The 25,215-nt window shown below is 34.1% G+C and overlaps 1 protein-coding gene across 13 annotated transcripts in view; it reads left to right on the top strand.

The window, feature by feature from the left end:
• The window catches only part of PAPOLA (poly(A) polymerase alpha), a 63,485-nt gene extending 43,612 nt beyond the window's left edge, over positions 1–19,873 (top strand). For 2 of the 13 annotated variants that reach the window (XM_017961517.2, XM_021941543.2), the window contains 7 exons: positions 614–735; positions 5,012–5,154; positions 8,652–8,749; positions 8,972–9,210; positions 13,435–13,497; positions 15,624–15,698; positions 17,724–19,873. In XM_017961517.2, the coding sequence (XP_017817006.1) occupies positions 614–735; positions 5,012–5,154; positions 8,652–8,749; positions 8,972–9,210; positions 13,435–13,497; positions 15,624–15,698; positions 17,724–17,819 (836 nt within the window). In that variant the 3' untranslated portion in view covers positions 17,820–19,873. Of the gene's footprint in view, positions 1–613; positions 736–5,011; positions 5,155–8,648; positions 8,750–8,971; positions 9,211–10,814; positions 12,328–13,434; positions 13,498–15,623; positions 15,699–17,723 lie in introns of those variants that run through there. The other 11 variants (XM_009212223.3, XM_021941542.2, XM_031667862.1 and 8 more) reach the window with 8 other exon arrangements.
• Positions 19,874–25,215: the final 5,342 nt, after the last annotated feature.

Raw genomic sequence — 25,215 nt, 5'->3', positions numbered from 1 at the left:
ATCAAGTATAGATGTTTCATAAATATGTTTTGTATGACCGACTTTTACCTTTTGGGGCCCTCTGGATCTAAATAATTTGAATTTATTTAATTGTAGCATTTTCTTTTTGTACCTGTGACCTCTATTATTTAAGTTATTACTATATATAGAAAGTATGTCATTACTTAGTTTTATCTTGCAGATTCTTGTAAAGGTACCTATAGGTATAGTTTAATAAGTTTGACTTATTTTACAGCATGTGTTACATACTTGGGTAAAGTTTTAAACAATAGTACTGGTAGCATAAAAGGGTATGAGTTTAAGAAACCCTTTTCCCCTCATTTCTGCCATTTCTTAAAGAGTTACTCTTTAGAGTTACTACTTTAAGAGCTATTTAAAGAGTTACTACACTGGAAGAATTAATACATTTTGTGCTTTTATTCAGCGCATCTTGTGGTAAAAGGAGTTTACTCAGGCAATGAATTATGTCAGATTAGGAATAGGTCTTGACTGATTTACAGGTATGCAGTATTGATGGAAAAAGGATCCCTACTTAGAATAGTTTCTCTGGAGTGAGTTTAACTGCCTTTATTAAAATGTTTCTATTTCTTGTAACAATTTCCTAATTGTATAGTTTATAGGCAAGCAATAAACAGCAAGATGTTTGAGGTGGATATGAAAATTGCTGCAATGCATGTAAAAAGAAAGCAACTCCATCAACTACTACCTAATCATGTGCTTCAGAAAAAGAAAAAGGTAAATTTAGAAAGTACTTACAAAAGCATTACTAACATAATGTTTTATGCATCTGGACTATCATTATTTCAGAATTTAGGCTCAGTTAATAAGTCATATTTGAAATAGATGACAGCTTTTTAAGAATCTGTTTCATGGGTTTCATGGAGCAGTTTCATTATGTGAAATCTGACTCTAATCAGTTTTCTTGCACACAGTTGCTTTAGATTTTAGAAGGATTAGTAGTGATGCTTCATATCCTTACTTTGTATATACCCATATTCTCTTTAAGCACTTTTTATTCTTATTCATTTAAAAATCCCACATCAGTATTTAATTTTCTTTCCTTTAAAAAGTAAACTCAATTAAATTAGTAAGGAAATATGTGGGTCAGGTAAATTATGTGAGACTTTTAAAAAATGAAAATCGCTTTTTTGGATGAATGTGAGAAATATAACATGTATTTTATTTAAAAACCAAAAGTTGCTGAGTATAAAGGAGGTCATGAACAGAGGTCACTGAGTTAATATTTTGCATTACATTTTTCTAGTGTTAGTGCTTCTTTTGAATAACTTAGAGCTATTTTTTCCTTATTTGAACTTTAGTGAGCATATTGGAATTTTAGTGCACAGATACAAATTACATTTTTCTTTAGGTGATTTCAAAAATAGATGGTTTATTCTTATAATGGAATACTTCACAGTATGTAGCAGTGAAAATAAATGAACTACAACTGCATATACTAATATGTTGAATAAAAAAGCACACGTATGTGTGTCTCACTTGATACTTCCATATAAAGATTACAAGTTTAAAAACTTAAAAAACAATGTATTTAGGAGAGAATATGAAATAAAAGTATATATTACAGAATGATAACCACTGCATTCAGGAAAATGGCTGGTTGTCTGGGATTGGGGTTGGGAGGAAAGGAATGAAATTAATACACAGAAGACTTTAATTTTATAATGTTTTGTTTCTTAAAACAGAATATATTGTAATACAAAAGCATTGAAGTTAATTAAAGGCAAGGACTCTGGAGTGGACTTCCTTGTTCAAATTCAGGCTCTACTGTTTCCTGCCTGTGAAATTTGAGCAAGTTACATGGCAAACATCTTGTTCTTGATTTGTCTCATCTCTAAAATTGTGGCAGTATTTTTACCTATTTTATTAGGTATTTCGTGAGGATTAAATGAGCCAATACATGTAAAGGGTGGTTTAGACTAGCTCCTGGCATATAATAAATGCTCATATTGGCTTTTGTTATCACATAACATCATTATTATTCACAACTTGGGGATAGGTAGGTAAATGAGGAGGGGTGTAAAATCAGTTTTTAAGGCTTAAACGTGATGTTATTTTAAAAATGTTTTATTCTTAACCTAATGGTTTACTAAAAATTTAGTTAACTAGATAAAAATTGACAAACATGTACTATTCTCAGTGTACTATTTATACGCAGACTGTTCAGTGCATGTTAACATATTTATTGTAAAATTTTCCATCAAGCAGTTTTATTTTAAAACTAAAGTATCTCAGCTAGAGATTAGCCTCAGGAAAACAAACCTAAAATATCAAGTTAAACATTTGCTTTCTAATTGTCCTTTAGTGTTGTATTATTAAGGGGTTAAATCAATTGTACTTAAATGTAAATTTATCACATACAAAAAATATAAACACTTTGGACCCAGGAATGGTGGCTCAAGCTTGTAATCCCAGTGACTTGTGAGGCTGAGGTAGGAGGATCCTTTGAGGCTGGGAGTTCAAGACCATCCTGGGCAACACAGCAAGACTCCGTCTCTAAAAAAAAATTTTAATTAGCCGGGTATGGTGGCATGCGTCTTACAGTCCTAGCTACTCGAGAGGCTGAGGTGGGAAGATCACATGTGCCCAGTAGTTCAAGGCTGCAGTGAACTTATGATTGTGTCATTGCACTTCAGTCTGAGTGACAGAACGAGACCCTGTCTCTTACAAAATAATAATTTTTTTAAAAAAGTATATAAAGATTTTATGTTTTCAGAAGTGAAAGTAGATTATGTTCTTTAGAACTTTGCTATTTCTTATTAATATTTAATTCATAATCAAATAGCTATTAACAGCTATTTATAAACAGATAATTAGGTTTCTCAGAATCCTATATTCAGATTTCCTTTTTAAGTTCTATTTCCATGACAGTACTGATATTTGGAACCATCCTATGTAAATTTTAAGTAAATTTGAATATAAGATGTTTTATTATTTCTTAAGGTATTATTTCTTTAAATATAGTCATCTAGAATATAAAGAGAATCATTAATGATTGGAAATTTGTTTTTTAGTCCAAAAATTCTATCAGATGAAGTAACTGTAATTTCACAGCAAACCTACTTTTAACATTTTATTTATACACAGACTGTTCAGTGCATGTTACCACATACAGATTTTTAAAAGGTTTTTGATGAAACTTGCTATTTTGTGACCTGCCTTTTTTTGTGTTAACATATCGTGACCATCTATCCAAATTATATTTTTAGTGGCTGTTTAATATCTCTTTATCTAGCTACAGTATGATTACATCTACCCTGTATTTGAGATCATTTAGAGTATTTCTAAGTTTGCATTAGTAAAATAGCACTTTCTTGCCTAGTAAGTAACAAGTGTCTAGGAGTCAAGATCTATGAATGTTTTGTTTGGACTCTTATAAATAGCTTCCTTTTATTAACTGCTATTTGCATAACACTGTACCAGTCCTTTTTATATTTAATGTTCCAGCAACCCATGGGTATTGTCCTTTAATAGCAGAAACTGAGGAGTTAAGAACCTTGCCCTGGGTCATGTAGTATGAACTGTGAATTGGACCTAAGTCTGACTGCAAAGTATGTGTGTATGTTTCTTTCTGTAGTATGTTCTTTGTTTTATTTCTTTTATTAAAAATTATGATAGAATATTTATGACTCTTTGGCTTTGAGGTCTCTTGCTACCAAACTTGATCTGGATATAGAAGCAAACAAAGCAAAGTAGCTTAATGCTGTTTTGTGTTTAGACTAACCAGTTAAACTTTCACAATTTATCCCCAACGGTGGCCTGTTAACTCACAGCTCTTTGGTCACTTAGGGAGGCAGGTAACTGTAGAACTCAATATAATTTACTTACTGAATAAATCCTCATATCTAGGGGAGAGTAAGATTGGTAGCATTGTTGAATAGTAAGAGATACTCATTTATAATATTAGGTACTTTTATTTCACAACTGACTTCATAAGCAAATGGCGTTACTCTCTCTTCCTCTCCTTTCCACCATATCTCACCTTCCCCATTTGATCAATTTTCATTCATGTACATAAGTGATATGTCTAGTGCTAAATCAAAGATAAGAATATTTTGTTATTTGGGGAACTAGAAAGCACAGAATGCAGGCACATATATAAGGAATGTGTTTTTGTCAACAGTATAAATTATTGTCATTAAAATGTTTGTGTAGGTAAGTGAACCCAGGCTAAACATTCTGGGAAAAAAAAATGAAGCTGAATGTAATGTTACAGTAGCACCAAATAGCAAAAATTTAAACTTTGTTACTAGAAAGCAACTTTAATTCCATGAAACCATCCATAGTTTTTGGTTTTTCTGCTTTATTTGTTTTGGAGTGCTTTGATTTTTAAGGAGGACCAACATTAGGATTTGTATATTATGTTTAGTTTTCAGAAAATTATTTCTGCTTTTCTTTTCACAGGATAATTTACAGTATTAAGCGTGCCATTTAAAAAATTATAAATTGCAATTAGAGCACTAAAGTGTCTCGCTTTTGAGAGAGGCTCTTTTTATTGACAAATAGTAAGGAGTGGCAATAAGTTTGAAGTTTAAAAAATTTTATGTTTATTGTAGGATAATTAGAAATCTATATGTAAACAGAATCACTTCTAGACCCACTTTACAGAGAGTCATTGTAGTACCATGTTTATTGTTGAGACATTTTTTTCTTGTATGTGTATATATTTAGAGTTCTCTGATTGGAGATTCTTTTGTTTTATATTATAGTGTTTTTAATTTGTGTTGTATGGTCAGTAGATACATTTAATATAGCATTTCTTTCTCCTTTTTTCTCCCACATAAGAACTATATTTAATGTTGAGGCCTTCTTAGAAGAAAGTACTTGACTCCCAAATTGTTGCCTTTTAGAATCAGCATGGCACATCTAACTTTCGTAGATTTAGTGATTTGTGCTTTTCAGTAAAAACCATATATGTTAAGTAAAAGGTTTCCATGTTTCAGCATCTGGATGAAGTAAAGATATATTCAGTAAAATGTTTCATTGTTTGCAGCATTCAACAGAAGGTGTCAAATTGACAGCTCTCAATGACAGCAGCCTTGACTTGTCTATGGACAGTGATAACAGCATGTCTGTGCCTTCACCTACTAGTGCTACGAAGACCAGTCCATTGAACAGTTCTGGCAGCTCTCAGGGGTAAGGAAAAAGAGGAAAACAGAAGTGGAGTGGCTGTTTGCTGAATCAATCAGATACATTCTTATTTTGCTATTAAAGTCATCTATTTAGAATGTTATTTTCATTCCATCTACTAATTTTTTTTAATAGCAATTTAATTCCTAGTTTTGGGGATAGTACTTTTTGGTTTTGTCTTGTCATACTTAACATTTTATTTTTGACACTGATAATGTCTTCAGTCAGATGTGAATGAATGTTAGCGCATAACCCCTCCAAGTTCATGTGTTTAGATGGCTACTGCTACAGTGCACTGTATGGTGTGCTAATGAGAACAGACAAAAGGAACAAAACCACCTTTCTGTCCTAGAGCTGCTTATAGCTTTGTAACAAGGGAATGTATCTATGATAGTTAGGGAAACCTGTTTTAGAGCTAGGTATCTCTCTTAACATTCACAGCAGGTAAAAATTTAAAAATTTATTATTATTTTAAGAGATGGGGCCTGGCTGTTTTGTTTAGGCTGGCCTTGAGCTCCTGGATTCAAGCGATTCTCCTACTTCAACCTCCTGAGTAGTTGAGACTAGAGGCGCATGCCACTGCCTTGGGTATGAAGCAGTGAAAAATTTTCAGCCAGGTGCAGTGACTCACACCTGTAATCCCAACACTTTGGGAGGTTGAGGTGGTTGGATCACTTGAGGCCAGGAGTTCAACACCAGCCTGGGCAACATAGTGAGACTCCCATCTCTAGAAAAAAGTAAAAAAATTAGCCAGGTTTGGTGGTGTGCACCTGTAGTCCTGGCCACTAAGGAGGCTGAGGTTGGAGGATTGCTTGAACCTGCAAGGTTGAGACTACAGTGACCTGTGGTCCCACCACTGCACCCCAGCCTGGGCAACCAGAGTGAGACCCTGTCTTTAAAAAAAATAAAAAGATAAAAGTAATAAATATATATATATATATATTTATGTGTGTATGTTTATATATGTGTGTAATATATATATAAATATACACATATAAAAATATACATATATAATATATAAATATATATAAAATATACACACATATATAAATATATAAAATATATAAAAATATATATTGTAGATAAATATACACATATAAAATATATATATATAAAATATATATATACACACACATATATATACACACACACACGCACACATTTTGTTTGTTTTTGTTTTGTTTTGTTTTTTGTTTTGAGATGGAGTCTCACTCTGTCACCCAGGCTGGAGTGCAATGGTACGATCTCGGCTCACTGCAACCTTCGCCTCCCAGGTTCGAGCGATTCTCCTGCCTTAGACTCCCGAGTAGCTGGGATTACCGTCACCTGCCATCATGCCCGGCTAATTGTATTTTTGTGGAGATGGGGTTTCACCGTGTTGGCCAGGCTGGTCTTGAATTCCTGACCTCAGGTGATCTATCCACCCTGGCCTCCCAAAGTGCTGGGATTACAGGCGTGAGCCACCACGACTGGCCTATATTACAATTTTTAAAAGGCAGTTTTAGAAGTCTGTTTGTCAGTTAACGTATAACCGATGGCAGAAGTGCAAGCTGGGGAGGATTCCCTGGATGAGTGTGAAATAGAAAATGCTGAAGTGTTGTGGATGTCTTTTCTTTCTTTTGGACTTCGTGTGTGTGATTTGTTTTTAGGCAAATCATGCATAATCCAAAGACTTTAGGCCTGAATATGTCCTGTAAGTGTTAATCATTTAAAAAAATTTTTTGTTTTTTTTAAGTGAAGAAGCTGACTAATAAGAATTCTGGGATGTGTAAAAGCCTTTGTGTCCTTTGAGTTTGTGCACGAATATAAAACGTGTACAACTGTACTAAATTTCACAAATTTAGTTTTGAAATTTAGTTTCTTGAAGTAATACTAACTTCTGTAAATAAAACTTCTGGGTTTTTAGAATACAGTTGTATATTTGTTCAACAAGTATTGAGTGTTTATTATATACTAGGCACCTTGCTAGCCATTTCAGGCTTTCCTCCTGCATGTGTGGTGGTTCTCTGGCCAACTGTCCTTTTCTTTTTATTCATTTAATATTTGTGCCCTTGAGGGCTCTCTCATTATTCTTTTGTCTGTTTATCCCATCTTGATATTGTCCCTGAGTGGTAACACCTTCTCTGTTGACTACATTTACATTCATGTACCAGTGATATCCATAGCTTTAGTAAGCTGACTGCTCTGTGGTTCCACGTGGATGTCATGTAGGTACCAAAAATAACAAGTCTTCCAAGTGTTGCCTACCTCCTTATGGCGTCATCATTCACCAGTTTCAGAGTGTGGGTGGTAGCTCTGAGAGAGAGAGACAGAGAGAGGAACCAGAGGACTTTTCTGCTTTTGTTTTTCTTTTAGGAGATAATAAAAACTTGAGTTTATTTAAATGCTAATGTGTAGAATTTACTTGAGACAGGAAAGTTGGTTGGGAGAGTAAAGGAGTGATGATTTGAGTTTCTTGAGATGACAGGAGTTAGTGAGATTTAGAACATAGATTGGGCTTTTTTATGTAATAAGGAATAATAAGGAAAGAATAGGGGTTAATTATAGAAATAGGTGTGTCTCTTTAATATTTATACTTAGAATTTGGGGTAATATTTGGCTAGTGGCTTTTGGTTGTTAAGTAGGAAGGTCATTTGAGATTGACATGAGAAGGAGAAAATGGGAGAGAAACTTCAGGGGAGTAAAGAGGGTTTAAAATAAGTTATTTTTAAAGTTAAATATTGAAATATTTCCTTGTCACTTAAAGGTCTTTGTTTAACTGAGCCACTGGATGGGCTTTTAGGGTTTTACAAAACCCTTATACTTTGTATACAGAAGTTTATTTCTGTTTTCTGTTTCTCAGAACATTTTCTCATTCATAACTTTTTTTTTTTTTAAATAATATAGGTTTTTTCTTTCTTGTAGAGACGAGAGCTCACTGTGTTGCCCGGGCTAGTTTCAAACTTGAACTCAAGCAATCCTCCCGCCTCGTTTCCCAGAGTGCTAGGATTACAGGCATGAGCCACCATGCCTGGCCTCTTATTAATAAATAATTTTTGTTCGAAAAAATCCTTCAGTTAAGTCTCTTAGCCAAAATCAGTTAAGAATAGATCTTTTAGAACCACTCTGGCGATATAGTAGCCAGCTGCCATATGTGACAATTTAAATTTAATTAAAATTAAATAGTCTCTCACTGGTCATATTTTAAGTGCAGAGTAGCTATGTTTTAATAGTGGCTACCATATCCAGTAGCACAGATACAGAAATTCTGTCATCTCAGGAAATAACATTAGACAGTGCTGCTTTGGAAGGTTTGTGTACTTTTTACTGTTGTTATACTTTATCCAATAAAGTCAGTTGCTAAAGTGTATGTATAGGAAGTAAAATCAGAGAATCATTTACTTTACAAAATAACTTCTGTGCATGTTATAGATCATTGTATTTTATTTTTATTTATTTTTCTACTTTTAAATTTTGAGACAATTTTTAATTTTTTGTTTTTTGTTTTTTGTTTTTTTTAGCAGAAACAGTCCTGCTCCAGCTGTAACAGCAGCATCTGTGACCAACATACAGGCTACTGAAGTTTCTGTGCCACAAGTAAATTCCAGTGAAAGCTCAGGGGGTAAGGAGATTGGGTTTGTCAGGTTTGAGAATTCTTACATTATATTTGGTTTAACCTTCATTTTGAAAAGCGGGTTTGTTAAGTAGTTGAAATTCAGTTTTTTAAATGCCAGTTTATTTTTTGCATGTAAAGTTATTCATGAAATCAAATTCAGAGAAACAAAAACTTACAACTGGATACCGATGTGGTTAATTTGTATATGCTCATATATTTACTCCTTAGGTACATCGAGTGAAAGCATTCCTCAAACTGCCACACAACCAGCCATTTCTCCACCACCAAAGCCTACGGTCTCCAGAGTTGTTTCTTCAACACGTCTGGTAAACCCACCACCTAGATCTTCAGGAAATGCAGCAACTTCAGGAAATGCAGCAACAAAAATACCTACTCCTATAGTAGGAGTCAAGAGGACATCCTCACCTCATAAAGAAGAGAGTCCCAAGAAAACCAAAACAGAAGAGGTATATATATAAAAAACATATTAGTTAGCCATGGCAACACCAGCTGCCTATTTTTAAATCCATTGGAAGAAAACTTTATGAACCAAAATAGAGAAGGATCAAGGAACAAAGCTTTTAGAAAATCGTAGGTGTGTCTGTAGTGTTTTAGTGCCATAGTTTCTCTTCACCTTTCCCATTCTTCTCAGTAACTACCTCTGCCATAAAGCTATGCCCTCTCATTTAAACTTCTTTAGTGCGTGTAGTTAGCAGGTATTGTCTACAACAGAATTTAACATGGAATTATATGTATTCTTAACTTATTATTCTCTAATGACTGTCTTTTTTTGCACTGATTTTTTGATGGTCCTTTGGGCAGTTTTTTGCTTCTATGATCCAAAGGGAGTTTTGAAGTTTCTCTCCTGTACTTGGTATTATAGGACCATCGAATACTAGAGGTTCTCAGGGAATTCTTATTGAATGATAAACAAGTACACACAGCCACATTAGTTTTTGAACCCTAAATGGTTAGTTCCCTAACCCTTAAAGAAACTTTCTAGCATCATTTGCTTTTTTTTTTTTTTTTTTTTTAAACTCCTGGGCACAGGCTCCTGCCTCCCAGGTAGCTAGACCCACAGGTGCACGTCACCATGCCCAGCTTAGTTTTTTGTTTTTTATTTTGAGACAAACGAAAAAGAGCCCAACCTGGGCTCTTTTGCCCAGGTTGGAGTGCAGCAGAGCAATCTCAGCTCACTGCAACCTCTGCCTTCCAGACTCAAGCAATCCTCCCACCTCAGCCTCCCAAGTAGCTGGGACTACAGGTGCGCACCACCATGCGTGCCTAATTTAAAAAAAGACTTTTTTTTTTTTGTAAAGACAGAGTCTTGCTGTGTTATCCAGGCTTATCTCTAGCTCCTGGGCTCAAGCAATCCTCTTGTCTTGATCTCCCAAAGTGTTGAGGTCACAGGAACCACTATGCTTTGTGAGCTTGTATTAACTTTTTATACTAGCTGGTTTACAATTGTTACAGTCTTAGTTTTGGGAAAACCATTAAAAGTGTACATTGATTTGGTATGAGTCTTAAAATAGAGGTAGTCTTGTTACACAATTTTATTTCTCCCTCGAGTCACTTTCATGTTGTTTTCCAATCAATGAGGCATTCGCTATTTCCCCAGAGGTGACAGTCTAAAAGCACCAATTTCATTGTGATTTTTTTTTTAAGCTAAGAATGTATTTAGTAATTTACTTATTACAACAAAATTTCTTTAGAGTGGAAAAAAACCCTCTAGATTGCTCATGGATTCTATTATGTTTTGATTAAGAATGGTGAAAATTATTTTATTATTTAGCTTATTCTCTGAAGACTTCAGTTTTTTTTTTTTTTGAAATAGCTGCTATTAACTAAAAGTAATCTGATGAATTTTGTCACTCTTAAGATGGTAAATGAGAATGAAAAATGAGTATTGTGTAGTACTTTAAATCCCCCCAGATTACTTATGATGCCTAATACAATGTAAATGCCGTTTAAGTTATTGTTATGATGTATTTTTTAATTTGTGTCATTTTTATTGTTGTATTATTTTTTATTTTTCCAAGTATTTTTGATCCATGGTTGGTTGAATTCGCAGATGCAGAATCCACAGATATGAAGGGCCCACTGTAAATCATCATAACTTAGAAGATGTGTTCTGAAAACTCATCTGTGTCTGTGTAATTATCTCTTAAGGCAGTGATTTTCATTGTTGGTTGTGCAACAGAATTAGTTTTTGGGTTTTCTTTGGTTATTGTTTTTCAATAAAGATTTTAGGGCTTTCTCCAGACGAACTGAATCAGAGATCTTCTAGAAGTTAGGCCTGGAGATCTTATTAAGAGCCCCACTGCCACATGATTGTGTTGTGCAGCAGCTTAAGAATATGCTAAATTTTTGTGTCAGTTACACATTCAGACTACTGATAACCGGTTTGAAGTTGTCAGGGCATTTCAGAATTCAGATTTCTTTTGACATTAGTAAAGTGTATTTAAGTATAATTCTATGCATTTAACATTGGGGTGTTTTTTTTTTTAATGTTAGAAATGGCACCCTAAGAGTTCTAATTAAGCTTGTACCAGTGCGGTATTTTGCAATTTTATTTGCACTTACCTTGGTAGAATAACACTTGTGTTTCTTGTCTGGTTTAGAAAAGCAATAAGAATATAGAATTTTTAAACTTAAGTATGGAAAATTAAAAATACATATAGAAGAATCATTTTATGTACCTGTGTACCCATCACACAGCTTCTGTTATAATTAACTCTCAGCCAATCTTTGTAATCTTAATTCTTTCAGCCTTTTTCGTTTTCTCTTGCGATTGAATTACTTAACAGCAAAATCTAGACATGTTTAATTAGAATCTTAAAAATCATATCTAAGAATGAAAGCATTAAGAGTAAAATTAGCCTACTCACAAAAATTAACAATTTATTAATATCATCAAACATCTAGTCAGTGCTCAAATGTCCCGATTGTTTCATTGATTGTTTTAAAAATAGGCTGTTTGTTCAAATCCGGAAATTGAAAAAGATCCCTGTGTTGCAATTGTTTGATATCTGTAAGTGTCCTTTAAAATACAGATTCCCTCCTCCATCCCTCCCCACTTTTTCCTGTAATTTTTTTTTTTTGGTATATATTTTCTCAGTCTGAATTTTGCTTATGGCATTTCTATGGAGTTGATTAATAGAAACGTAGCATTTTAAGAAGATAAGGGATATTAGGTTATTCCATGGGCTAATCTCATTTCCTACCAGAAGAACTTGCTGTTCAGTGGCTTTTCCAGTTACAGATCTAGTTACAGTTAGAGGCAGGATTAGAACCCAGGCCTAAATCTCATAGTGCTTTAGTCAAAGAAATTTGCTGTAGTAGAAATAATCCTCATTTTGAAGCCCTTCTAAATTGGGTCTTTTATTCTCTGCTAATGAGTACTCGGTATTAGAAATTTTAGCAAACCAGAAATAAATACTGGCTTCACTCAGTAATGCACTAAATGTATATAGATAGGAGAGTTTTAGATACTCTGAGGTAGTTTAGTTCTGCTTAATGGTCATCATATCCTAAGGTTTTTCAAATAAATATAAATGGTAATGTAAAATAAAAATGGAAAATGTTTACTCTGTTTCCTGGATTATATAGCTAAATTAACCTCTCTCTCTCTCTCTCTATATATATATATATATACACACACACACACACACATATATATATATATAAAACTTTTTGTATGGAAAATTTCAAACATGTCATAAGTATAACGAACTGTCATGTTTGCATCACCTAGCTTCAACAGTTAACAACTCACAGCCAGCCTTGTTTTATCTACGTACCCACATCACTTCCTTCCCCATTGTTTTGAAGCAAACCCCAGGCATAACCAAAAATATTTCTTTGTATATCTAAAAATAAGGACTTCTATAAAATATAAGTACAGTATATTTATCACACAAATATTGATAATCCATAGTTTTACATATCAGTCAGTATTCAGATTTGGCCAATTGTGACACATTACTATTTTTAAAGTTTGCATATTTGCAGGGTATAAATAAAGTCCTTATTGGAATTGACTGGTACTGTATTAAATCTCTTCTAAGCTGTAAGTTAGCCTGTGGTTTTTCTATGCCTGTTTTAAGAGTCACATTTAAAATTAAATTTTAATTCTGCTGAGAAAATAGTGTCAAAATAGTTCTTAAGACCCAAGCAAGGCGTTTCTCGAGTCTTTGTGTTCTGTAGGATGTTAGTAGGTCGTACCAGGAACAAGGATTCTCTGGTTAACTAGGCTTGGGAAGATTAAAGTGGTGTTCTTCTTGGTAGAATTGATTAGAACCTTCTGTGTGCCACTCTATGTGAGGCTCCCAGAATGGGGGTGATAACTATGCCAAATTCCTAAAGTTGTTTGATCAGGATCTCTTTTTTTTTCTCTTTTCCTTACAAAATATATTTCTATGAACTCTTAGTGGTTTTGGAAACGTACTTTAGGTGGTGATCTGCAGTAACAGTTTTCCTGATGCTTTTTAAAGTTTTATTAGCTTCTGAAGCCAAATTTAATTTGATAAAAACATTTTAAAAGAAGAACCAGTTATCTATTTTAAGGCTATAGTTGATCTTACAGGTTTAATTATTTTGTAGTTTTAAAAAAGTTTATAAAGTAAAGCATTGATTGGCAAATAATCTAAATTTTTCATTTTAGAGAATAAAGCTTTTTTTTTTAAAAACAGGATGAAACAAGTGAAGATGCTAACTGTCTTGCTTTGAGTGGACATGATAAAACAGAAGCAAAGGTATACTAATTTAGCCTTTAGAATACATACACAATTGAGAGTTCAGAAGATGTAATAGAAATGTCTCTAAAATATTGTATTTTGTGCTATAGGTTTTAGATTTTTTTAGTGTTGTTTGTGGAGAAGTATTTGTTCATTTTTACTGTTAATTATGTAATGCTGAACACTGAAGGGAATATAGTGATGAGTGTAACACATTCTGTGCCTTTAAAGGAGCTTATAATTAAGTAGAGAAGATAAGTCATGAATGTAATTAATTACATTATCAAAGAAAATCAAAGTAATTGAGGGCTGGGGGCCAAGGGGCAAGAGAAGTAAGATGTTATTTCTGACTGCAGAAATAGCAATAAATGTCTTCACTGAAGAAAGAAGTAGCATTTGAAGTGGCCTCGAAGGATACATAGGATTTTTGACAGTCCAGGCTGAGATCATGATCTCTGTCTGTTGGGTTGAGAATATGGTATGATTACAGAAGCAGTTTTTGGCATAAGGTTTTGGCTAGAACCTGGGGTGCATGGGGCTTGAACGAGGTGTAGACGGGGTGGAAGAAATTTTTTTTTCCCAAAATGTAAAAGACTCATTTTTTCCCCTAGAATTTGAAATATATTGAAGGCTTTTAACTTTCTTTTGTTGTGGAAAAATTAGAAATTCTCCCCCTTCTCCCAAATTCTCCAGGTTTCTCTGATGGATATTTTAACAAATACTCTCTTAGGTTTTGTGCGTGCCCTCATAATGCCCTTGTTTTATAATTTCAATGTACTTTGTAAACCAAGAAAAAAATGTTTGTGTCATTACGTAATCTACAAAATTATTAATGGCTTCACAGAATGCCGTCTTAAGGCTGTGATTATTTTTATCCAGCCAATTTCCTATCCATAGCAATTATTTCCATTTAAAAAAGCAAGCTGTGCTTTCCTACTGTAATACTGGTTACAGCTAAATATCATATCTGCCATTCATTCATGTTTATTTACTTAGCATAAATTAATGGAAGAAGAATTATTGAGGAAAATAGTATGCTTAAAGTTTGGTATACATCACCAAGTTGTCCTCTAGGAAGCCTGCATGTCTTCCATTCCTACTTCTTACATCTTATTTACGTTTTTTAATTTCATAGGAGAAAGCAGTGTTTCATTTTTTTGGTATAGTTTCATTCAAATTGAAGTTTTCATATTTTTATTTTCTTTTTTAAATTGTTTTTTTTTTTGAGATGGAGTCTTGCTCTGTTGCCCAGGCTGGAATGCAGTGGCGTGTTCTTGGCTCACTGCAACCTCTGCCTCCCGGGTTCAAGCGATTCTCCTGCCTCAGCCTCCCAAGTAGCTGGGATTACTGGCATGCACCACCACGCCTGGCTGATTTTGTATTTTTAGTAGAGACGGGGTTTTACCATGTTGGCCAGTCTGCTCTTGAACTCCTGACCTCCTGATCTGCCCACCTCGGCCTCCCAAAGTGCTGGGATTACAGGTGTGAGTCACCAGGTCTGACCTATATTTTTATTTTTATATGTTTGTGTATATATTATTTTCTTTTGTGTACTGCTTTTAAAAAGTTTAGAGTAATGGTATGACATACTTTACCCTGTGTTTTCTGATGAGTAGAACCAGTGCACTGATTACTGAGGAGGGGTGAAGAGACCATAAGGAGGGAGAAATCTTTTTAAGACATATTTTCTACTTTTAATTAAAGGTGTGGGGTTGTTTTATTTAGTAGTATTGAATAAGTTTTTTTGTTTGTTTGTTTTTGTTTTTTTTTCTCCCTCAAAGCTAAGAATTTTCCTTGGGTTTATGCTCTGTTATTGTCTGGGCAACATTTCATGATGTGCCTATGTGTGTTTTTAATTATCGTTTGCTTAAAATGTCCCAAGTTGGAGCTGGTTGGAAAGTCATGAGCTATTTTGACCCATGCCTTAAAAGATTTAAGTAGGCAAATAGAAATTTATTAATATCTGAAATGGTGAAATAACCTACAGCATCTACACACTAGGTGTTTTTGTAATGTAGTCACATCTTTCTCTTGATCCCTCCTGTCTTCCAGTTTGTCTTCTTTATTAGCCACCAAACCCAGTTATGTTCTTTTATTCTTTTTTAAGTCTCTTTTCCCCCTTCCCCATCCTCTTTGTCTCACAGGAACAACTTGATACAGAGACAAGTACAACTCAATCAGAAACTATTCAGACAGCGGCTTCTCTGTTGGCCTCTCAGGTACTAAGTGCAAAAAGCAAGGAGAATTTTGTAAATGTCCTGAAGATTAGTGTGGTATATTGAATTAAAGTGAGAGTTCATAGAAGACTTAAAATTAATCTTTGTGAAAGTAATTACTTGCTAGCCTATAAACGTATTTATTGTAGTTTTAAGGCAGGGCCCTGGATTTGACGGAACCGTTCTCTGGAACTGTTTCAATGTTAACTCATCCCCTTATATTAATATATTATTTGATACTGCAAATCATTTACATTTTCACTAGTCACTTATACAGGTTTCATACGTAAGTTTTATTTGTAGGTCAAAGAGTGAAATTCAAACTAGGAATGAACTAAAAAACATTCTTCATGTATTTCTTTTGTAAAGGCTAATTTATTTTTATTTTAAAAATGTATTTCTGCCTTATTTTTCCACTACTGATTTCAGTTAGTTATTAATATAGCCCATAGCTCTTCAGAATTACTTTTTCATTTGTCCTAGCAATTCTACTTGTGACAGACCCTCACATACGGAATCTCACAGTAGGCATCTGGAATCTTTTTTCATTGATTTGTTTGTGAACCTTCATTTTGTTAAATAATTTTCTTCTTGAATCCTTTCACATGAATGAACCCTAACGTCTAGCTCAAACTCTGACACAAAGTAGATATATTCTTTAATAGATGATAAAACTGATTAATCTCTACAAAGTAACTGAGATAACAACTGCTGCTGTACTGATACTATGATGATATTTTGCTGCTTTGCAGCTCAGAGTTATTTTAACGTGATCATTTAAAAATGTGCTTTTGCTAGATGTTAACTTTCATAGTCTCTAAAGATATATAAATATTATGTTTAGTTTCCAGAATACCTTTTCCATAATCTAATAAAACTTTAGGGGGAGTAACTAACATCAGGAAGCATGCTTAATATTGATACATGGACAAACTTGTTTATCATTCGTAAACTGTCCTGTGATTGCATGTGTTTGGTTTGCCACATACTCTCTAGGGACTTATTTTCATAGTTTTGTCTTACTGAATTTATCCCTGTAGTAATTTAGTACCCATGGGTATTTACCTTTTAGATATTTTTATGAGTGAGTAGAATTTTCTTTCTAATGAAAGGATTCATAGAGCCATAGAGAGAAAAATCACCCAGTTATATAAGAAGAATGATTATGTTGATTTAAAAAAAAATACATTCCTATGTTTGGTAATGTTCGGTATGTACTTATTTCTGGGGAGGTAATAATATTGTGGCTATACCTAATAAAGAATTCTTACTGTTTTGAGATAAATCTGGAAATATTTATAAATGAAATGATAGGATCTCTAGGATTTGCTTCAGAATAACACAAGGTGAATTGAAAGTGGGAGGACGGTGGCTTAGATTTGACAATTGATGAAGCAGGGTAATGAATACATGGGGATCCATTATACAGTGCTCTCTACTTTTGTGTATGTTTGGAATTTTCCATAATAAAACTGTAAAAGATCCATCTCTGTATTTTTTTTAGTGTTAAAGAAAGCTTGTGATTTAATCTAATTAATATGAAAATAATCAATCTAAAATGTAGGATGATTAAATTATTGCTCAGCTATATAGATTTAATTGTATAATTTACAGTGTCAGAAAATAAATTTACTGCTGCTGCTTTGTATAAAATGAACTTTAAGTATTCTCCCACTTGGGGGTGCTCCAATACTAGTTAATATTACCGCTATTAGTGTGGTAATAAGTGAATACGGTTTAGCAGTAACTTAAGCATTATGTGATAGGTGATTCTTAGAGGAACAATTTAAAAAACTATTTGAAATTACTTAGGAGTTTTTAAAATATTGTTAAAACATACCTATTTGAAAATTCCTTTGTCGAACACATTATTTGTTAAATAATGTGATAGTCATATTTACATTCCATTTTGACAACATTATAGAGTTTTTAAATTTATAATACTTTTCTCATAAGGTTTCTTAAATACATCTCATTGTTAAATTATGGTGCTTTGAACAATGTTGTGTTCTTTGCTTTCATTCTCAGAAAACATCCAGTACAGACCTTTCTGATATCCCTGCTCTCCCTGCAAATCCTATTCCTGTTATCAAGAATTCAATAAAACTGAGATTGAATCGGTAAAAACAACCTCAGGGGTCCATAAACAATATCTGCCAACTCAACCTGTTGTCTTCAAATGCTAAAAAAGGAGAATGGAGGGTACAAGACTAGACATGACTGAAATGGATTTGGGTTTTTTGGTGACCTCCCTTACTGGGCTAATCAGCACTTGATCGGAAGTCCAGGTTAGTATGTGAAGCCAGGAGTACTATTATTATTGTGTTAGCAACAGTTGCATTAACTATTTCAAAAATTACTGCCTTTAAAAAAACAACCTCAAGCTATATTTGTATTCATAATTGACATCTGGATTGGGTTTATGTTTGATGCATTGTTTGGAAAATTTGCAATACAAACTGGCATAAGAATTACTTATTCTGATGATGCACTTTTATGTATTTTTCATTAGAAAGTAGAACTAATTTTAGAGTTTCAGCTTGATGGATTTTCAGTTTTTCCTGAAGAATTTTCTTTACCTTTAGTCTTCAAATTGGATACCGTTGTGCAGTGGTGTACTGTTATACTTCAGAGAAAGGGTAAGAGTACATCTAGTTCAGTTCCTGTGAGGTAGCTGTAACCCTTAAAAATGAAACGTCAACTCTAGGGTACATTTGACATTGAAAGAATAGTTAGGAAATAACTTGGTTTTGATAGGGTCATGATTAAGAAATGATATATTGGTTTTATTTATGGAATTGTTTTATAGTGCATACAAATCAGCGATCAGCCAGCAAATATTTTTCTTTGAGCTTATGAAAGCTCTGTATTCTTTTGCCTTCAATCTGTTGTCTTCAAAACAAACAAACTAAACAAAAAGCTTCTTGCACCTTCCCCTTCCTTTTTCTTTTTGCTTGTATGCACAAGGTAGGACTTATTTCGTAAGAAACAAAATGCCAGTATTTTCTTAAGCCATGATGTGAAACCAATGACCCTGTGACCACATGGCACAGAACACTAAATTTTGGTCCCATGGCTGAAACTTGAGGGTGACTAAAAGTAATGCCTGTGAAACATGGTATCTGTCTGGGATGGCCATTTGATCTCTAAGAGGAATTTTGTACACTCCACAGAACTCCTATCTATAGTAAAATTGATTTTCAGTTTTAAATGTGGGCAAAAAGTCATTTTCTCCAAGATTTTAAAACTAATTCTTATTTTTAAATGGTTTACCAAAATTTGTCAGTACATTTTACATGTAGAAGCATTTTAAAAATCATTTCTAGCAAGCACTTGACATCTAGTCAGCTCTCTACTCCTTCTTTGTTTTTTTCAAAAGATTAAGAGCTCTTTTCTTTGAATAAAATAATTTCTCATAATTAAGCAGTAGAAGATCTATCTTTACAAAGTATGAGGGATGCCAGATGTTGATAAACTTACTCTTTCTTAATCTGGACAAAGTAAACTTAACAGATTTTTCTGATGAGCATGTTTTATGAATCCTCCATTGTGCTCCATTCTATCACATGTGCATTTTTCATGTTAAACTGCAATTACTTAATCTCTTCCCCTATCCTTCTAAATTAATTTTCTGAAGTTGGAGTGTAGTCTTTTCCCCCTTAGGCTATGCATTAATCGAAGCTTTCTTTTCACCATGACTTTATAATGTCTAGTAAACAATATTTCTACTTCCCACATCTTTGCTTTACACAGTCACCTTGCCCTTCCTTCCACCACCGAAGAAAAAAGCTGGTCATACTAACAGGTGAAGTGTACAAGGTGTCTGTGTGTTTTGTGTAGCTTCAGAGTTAGATTGAAATTACCAGGCACAGATTTAGTCTTGTCATTTTGTTTACACATTGGGGAAAACAATTCAGTTTATTAAACGTTTCATGTAACTGCACCCAAGTTTTGCCAAGCTGGAAACTTGGACCTTTTCTGTGTAGTGACTTTTTAATTATAGTTTTCATAACCTGGAGATCAGACTGTTGCTTTCGCATGATGTATGTAGTGTCTCATGACTGGAGTTTGCTTTGTTTTATAGTATCTGTACTCCTTGTATTTTTCAAGAGCTATTTTGTAAACAGATGATGTATTTCTCCATTGAAAACACAATAAAAAAAAACAGCACAATCTCACAGTTGCCTGATTTCTTTTGACTACTCCTTTTTTTCAGTAATTTAATTGGTTCTGTCATAAGTTTATAGTGTGATTCTAAGTGAAGATTTGCAAAAGAATTTGGTTACATTAGAAAAGATTTGTTTCTGGTTAACTTAAGCCATTGGCAGCAGCCTTGTATTTATAGCTCAGATAATAATTAGGTGTTTGTTTTTCATATAATTGATCTTTAGGGAAGAAAACATTAATATAGTTACTATTAATTCAATTTTAGCTGTTCTGTCCTCTAAAGTATTCTGTGTCTGTAGACACCATACTTATCTGTATATTTATTCTATGCCTGTAGACAGTGTACTGTCCTTTTCAAAGCATTTAGCACTTTAATGTCAGCAGGTGGCACTGTTGTTTTTCAGTGAATTTAGAATTACAGACAACAACCAACCAGGATTCCATTTCTTATTTTACTAAATGCAAATCAGATATTGCTTTTCTTAATCCCCCAGATGCTCAGCATTGAATACTTAACTCATGGTGTAGAAGTGAGCTGCTCTGTGTACTTTGTGATGGTCAGCTCTTGGGTATGGTTATCTTGTGTTTTGAGTGGAGAGGTGGACCTCTTTATGTCAAAGCCATTGTTCTGAAGGACATGTAGTTGTTCATATATCATTTCTAAAATTCTATTTTAAAATTCTAATACAACTATCCTTATATATAAAAATGGGGATGTGGCTGCATTGTAGGATAACTTTTTAGTAAAAGCAAAATTTAACTTCTGAGACTATTCAGTAAAAGGGAAAATATTGTAGGAATTACCCTTGTCTCCCTTGTTAACACTAAAAGAATTGGACTGGCTGTACTTCCTCTACTTTGGTAGACATCTAGATGCAGGACTATATATCACAGTTTCTGAGTTTTACCATCCACATGGCCTCTTGGCATTTTCATGCATCTTGCTGAATTAGTAAAATTATAATGGAAAAAGTTGTGTTTTGTGGTTGTGGGTATATTCTAGAATAAAGTTTTTATTTTTCTAATTAAGAAGTTTTTTTTCCACCACAAATTAAAATGTTTTAGAGCTCTGCATAGTATTAATTCTGGCTGCCTTCAAGGTGGCAATAAATGATCAGCAGCTCCAAGTTGTAATGGACATATGAACAGAGAAATCCTTAATGTATACGGACGTGTAGACTGAGCCCTAGAAATACTGTTAGTGCACTTAGATGCACTTAAGTTATAAAACTGTTTACCTGAAGCAGCACTGAGCAATCCTTTGGATATACTTTTACCTGTTTTTATTCTAATAAAAATGATGAGTATAAGGAAAATTAGTTGGTTTTTAGCCTGAATTACATGTTTTATTTTGATTTTTATTTCTCCACCTTATTTTGCTTGTTAGCTTCACAAATGGATGCTGTCTTCACTCAGACCTTAATTTGGTAAATGAAATATTATGTTCTGTAATAAATAGGACCTTCAGTTATATAGAAACAAGTGGTCTGTTTAATTCTAATATCTGTTTCTCATAGAATCAATTCATTCTTTTATCAATTTAAAAATTATTGTTAAATTTTACATAGCTTTTATTGGCACCAATAAGGGAAGATAGCCTCAATGTTTTTGAGCCATGTATTTCAGAAGTGATTGTACTTTATTCTAGAAGTGATTTTACATACTTGGGAAATCATTTCAACTTCTTTTCTTCTTTGGAGACATGCTTTTGTCTCAATATTCTGGGAACATCATTACAGCTGATCAAACCACACAAGTATTCTGTTGAAAGGGATGGAATTTTTAAGTACATTTTTTCTTTCTTCATCCCTTCCCAATTCATAGGCCTTTCCTTAAAAGGGTAGCATTTAAGACTGTGCTTAAGCTCACATTTCAGAAACTTTACATTTGTGTGAAAGGTTGTGATTTTAGTTATTGTGCTTTTTTGTGCAATTATCTTTTAATATGTTTTCTATTTTAATCCAGCTAAGAGTCACACCTACAAAGGGCACAGTTTTTGTTGAGTTTATAGAGTTTACCTGCTGTTTAAAATGTTAACTTTCAAAGTATTCATGCTTTAATGTAAATAAGAGTGCAGTCATTTTTTTCCTCTGGTTTGGGTATCTTTAAATTCCACCAGTAAGGTGGGAAATGTGTCTATTCAGGTAAAGAACAGAAGAGTGAGCAAGAGTGAGGGTGTGTGTGTGTGTTTGTGTGTGTGTGTGTGTGTGTGTGTGTGTGTATCAAAGCATTATTTTTTGCTTTGGTATTTCTTTTTTTTTTTTTTTTTTTTTGAGACGGAGTTTCGCTCTTTTTGCCCAGGCTGGAGTGCAATGGCGCGATCTCAGCTCACTGCAACCTCCGCCTCCCGGGTTCAGGCGATTCTCCTGCCTCCTGAGGAGCTGGGATTACAGGCATATGCCACCATGCCTGGCTAATTTTGTATTTTTAGTAGAGACGGGGTTTCTCCATGTTGGTCAGGCTGGTCTTGAACTGCCGACCTCAGGTGATCCACCCGCCTCGGCCTCCGAAAGTGCTGGGATTACAGGCGTGAGCCACCGTGCCTGGCTTGCTTTGATATTTCTAAGGTACAGAATAATGCTTTGTGCCACCAGCTTAGAGTTTGTTTGTTATATGTTGTTTTAATTTTTTAATGGTGAGAATGGACTTATGTTCAGCCCTTCACACTCCCTCTCACTGGGTTACAGAATTGACTGGGGAAAGGTGTGCTGGTTTTGTTTTTCATTTTGGTATAAATAGAGTCTGGATGCTAGAGAACTGATTCACCCTGGACTTGAATGGCACTGCCAACTTGGTCTAAGCAGCAGCGTTCCCTTTTCACATGAGCACAGGTGTCAGAACATTATGACATACCACAGCAAAATGCAAAATTTTGCAACAGTATAAATTCAGTTATATATTACCAGTCTTAAAGTTACAGAGTTTTCCTCTGTAGTCACTGAATACTATTCTTTTTGTCAGTTTTTCAAATAAGTCAACAGATTTGTTATGGTAGGTTTTAGTCTTGGGCTGGTTTTAATGTTACTAGTAGTTAAATGATAAAGTCTCACCTCTTTTAATCACCACACATCACAATATTCAAAACGACGTAGATGGTATCCTCATTTTTCACATAACCTGGATGGTTTTTATTAGTGATATGATTATGACCTGATTTTTTTTTAAATTATCTCTAAGTCTCTTAAAAATGCTTCACAAGCCTTTTAGAAGTGTTTCCTTTAATTAATTTGTAGGATGTTATTTTTTGATCCAACAGATTTCATGCTGAAAATATATATTTTGAATAATTCAAACATTTCAGTTTTATGGGTTTTTTTTTATAGCTCATTGGAGACATTTATCTCAGTCTTGTGTGTTTTCTAATAATGTCATGTAGTCCTAAAATAGTTAAAACTTTTTTTTTTTAGTATAATACTGTTTTTGCTCAAAGACTTCTGGAAGTGCAAAATAGCAAAGTTATTTCTGGGGAGTAAGGTGATCTCTGTCTCACTGCCATGCCCCTCTCAATCCCCATGCATATACATATATGTGGGTATTGGGGTTCTTTCAGATTCTAGGCATCAGAAATTAAGTGAGAGAGAGAGAGAGAGAGAGAGTGTGTGTGTGTGTGTGTGTATGTAAAATGTCCCAACTTTGTGTTCTTCCTTGTGGATGCTGTCTCTCTTTTGGCACAGCACCCTCCTTAGAAACTTTCACACTGTGTGATGCCTGGTGCTATGTGATTTCCAGAAATCTGGCATGAGAATTGGTCCTTGTTTGCGTTTTCTGACTGCAGTGGAGCTGTTAATAAAGAGATTGATGATAAAGTTGTCGAAAAGAGACAGTTGGGCAGAACTGCTCCCCATGAGTGACAGAGGGCATGATCTGCCTTCACAGCCAAGAAAGTCGCCCCCAGCAGAGAACCGACCGTGCCTGGACACTGTGCCAAGACTGTTAGGGGAGCTTTACTGCACTATTAGGCTACTACTTCTCTCTCTGTCGCTTTGGCTTACTTCACATTACCATTTTTATCCTGAAGTTCTTGAGATACTCAGAACAAATCTCTTTGCATATATGACACACACTTTCCAACTGTAAAATAATTATTTTTGAAAATTCTTTAAAGCACTCAGTTCATCCTAATTTGGCTTTTATAGTAAAATAGTAAAAGTTTTAAAACTATTACTACAGTTTTCATACAAAGCCTGGCTCAAGAATAAGCATTGGCTTCAATAAGCATTTGTTATGGGATATTAAACATTTTAGCCATACTTATTGTAACTGTATTTTTCATCTATCACTGTTAGTAAACTTAGGCTACTGGCATCCACTTTAGCTGTTCATGTTTTTTGTGGTCTCCTTGATAACCCGTAAGATTTTTTTGACTCTCTTTAATGTGACTTTAAAGGTACAAATTTTTCCTGTAATTTTTAAGCTGTGTTAGGTTACATGTGTTTCACTTAGGTTTTCTTAAATATGAGACTATTTTAGTAGACTTCTCTTTTAAGGAAACCGATACCATTGTGGCGTTTGTCATGTTGAATGACCCAAATGTGAACACTTTGGTTTCTTAACAATGAAAATTCCCATAAAGCTAGTTTTCCAAGCATGGTCTTTGTCATCTGCCTAAATTGTTGAATAACTTTTTTTTTCCTTAAAAATAACCAGTCTTCTTTAAAAATTTAAATTTAAAATATTTAAATTTTAAAATCTCAAAGTAGAAGGCACCTAATGAGCCTTCTCATTCATTTTGTCTGTGATGCCTCTTCTCAACCATTCCCATTGAGAGAGAGTCTGTATTTCATGTTGCCATCTCTAGGCAGCAGCTGAAGTTTGAGCTTGGCTCAAGGTGATTTTGTTAATCCCCATAGTTTCCTTAGAAGCAAGTTATGACCCTTGTCTACTTCATTTAACAGGGGACCTTAAAACATTTCTCAGGAGTCACTAGCTGGTTTTCTTATCCCAAGTCAAATGTAGGAATGTGTTTTATAACCAGAGTATGTTAGCACATCACTAATTCCCTGGAATTTGAGTGGTGGTGGTCTAACAGCACTCATTCTGTAAGAACCGCACACCTGAAGAGGGGAATAAGGTTAGCTCATGTCCTCGGATATATCGTAATCAGGATAAATCCCCCAAGTGAAGCAGTACTTGTGGGTGTAGTGGAGCAACTTGTACATTAGGGTGATACCAGGTTTTCTCAGTAGGCTTTTGCGAGGTTTATGGTGAGCATGAGCTATTGCTAAGCTAGAAATCCACTGATAGGAAGATGAAAGCAGTAATTTGCAGTAGTTGAAGAAACTGTCAAGTGACATCAAAGATCATGTAATTTCTCTCTACTTCTGACCATTTCGTAAAGTGTGTTCTTGCTATT

The sequence above is a fragment of the Papio anubis genome, chromosome 7 (assembly GCF_008728515.1).
Source record: "Papio anubis isolate 15944 chromosome 7, Panubis1.0, whole genome shotgun sequence".
NCBI lineage: Eukaryota > Metazoa > Chordata > Mammalia > Primates > Cercopithecidae > Papio > Papio anubis.
This window is presented reverse-complemented; position numbering and strand designations above follow the sequence as displayed.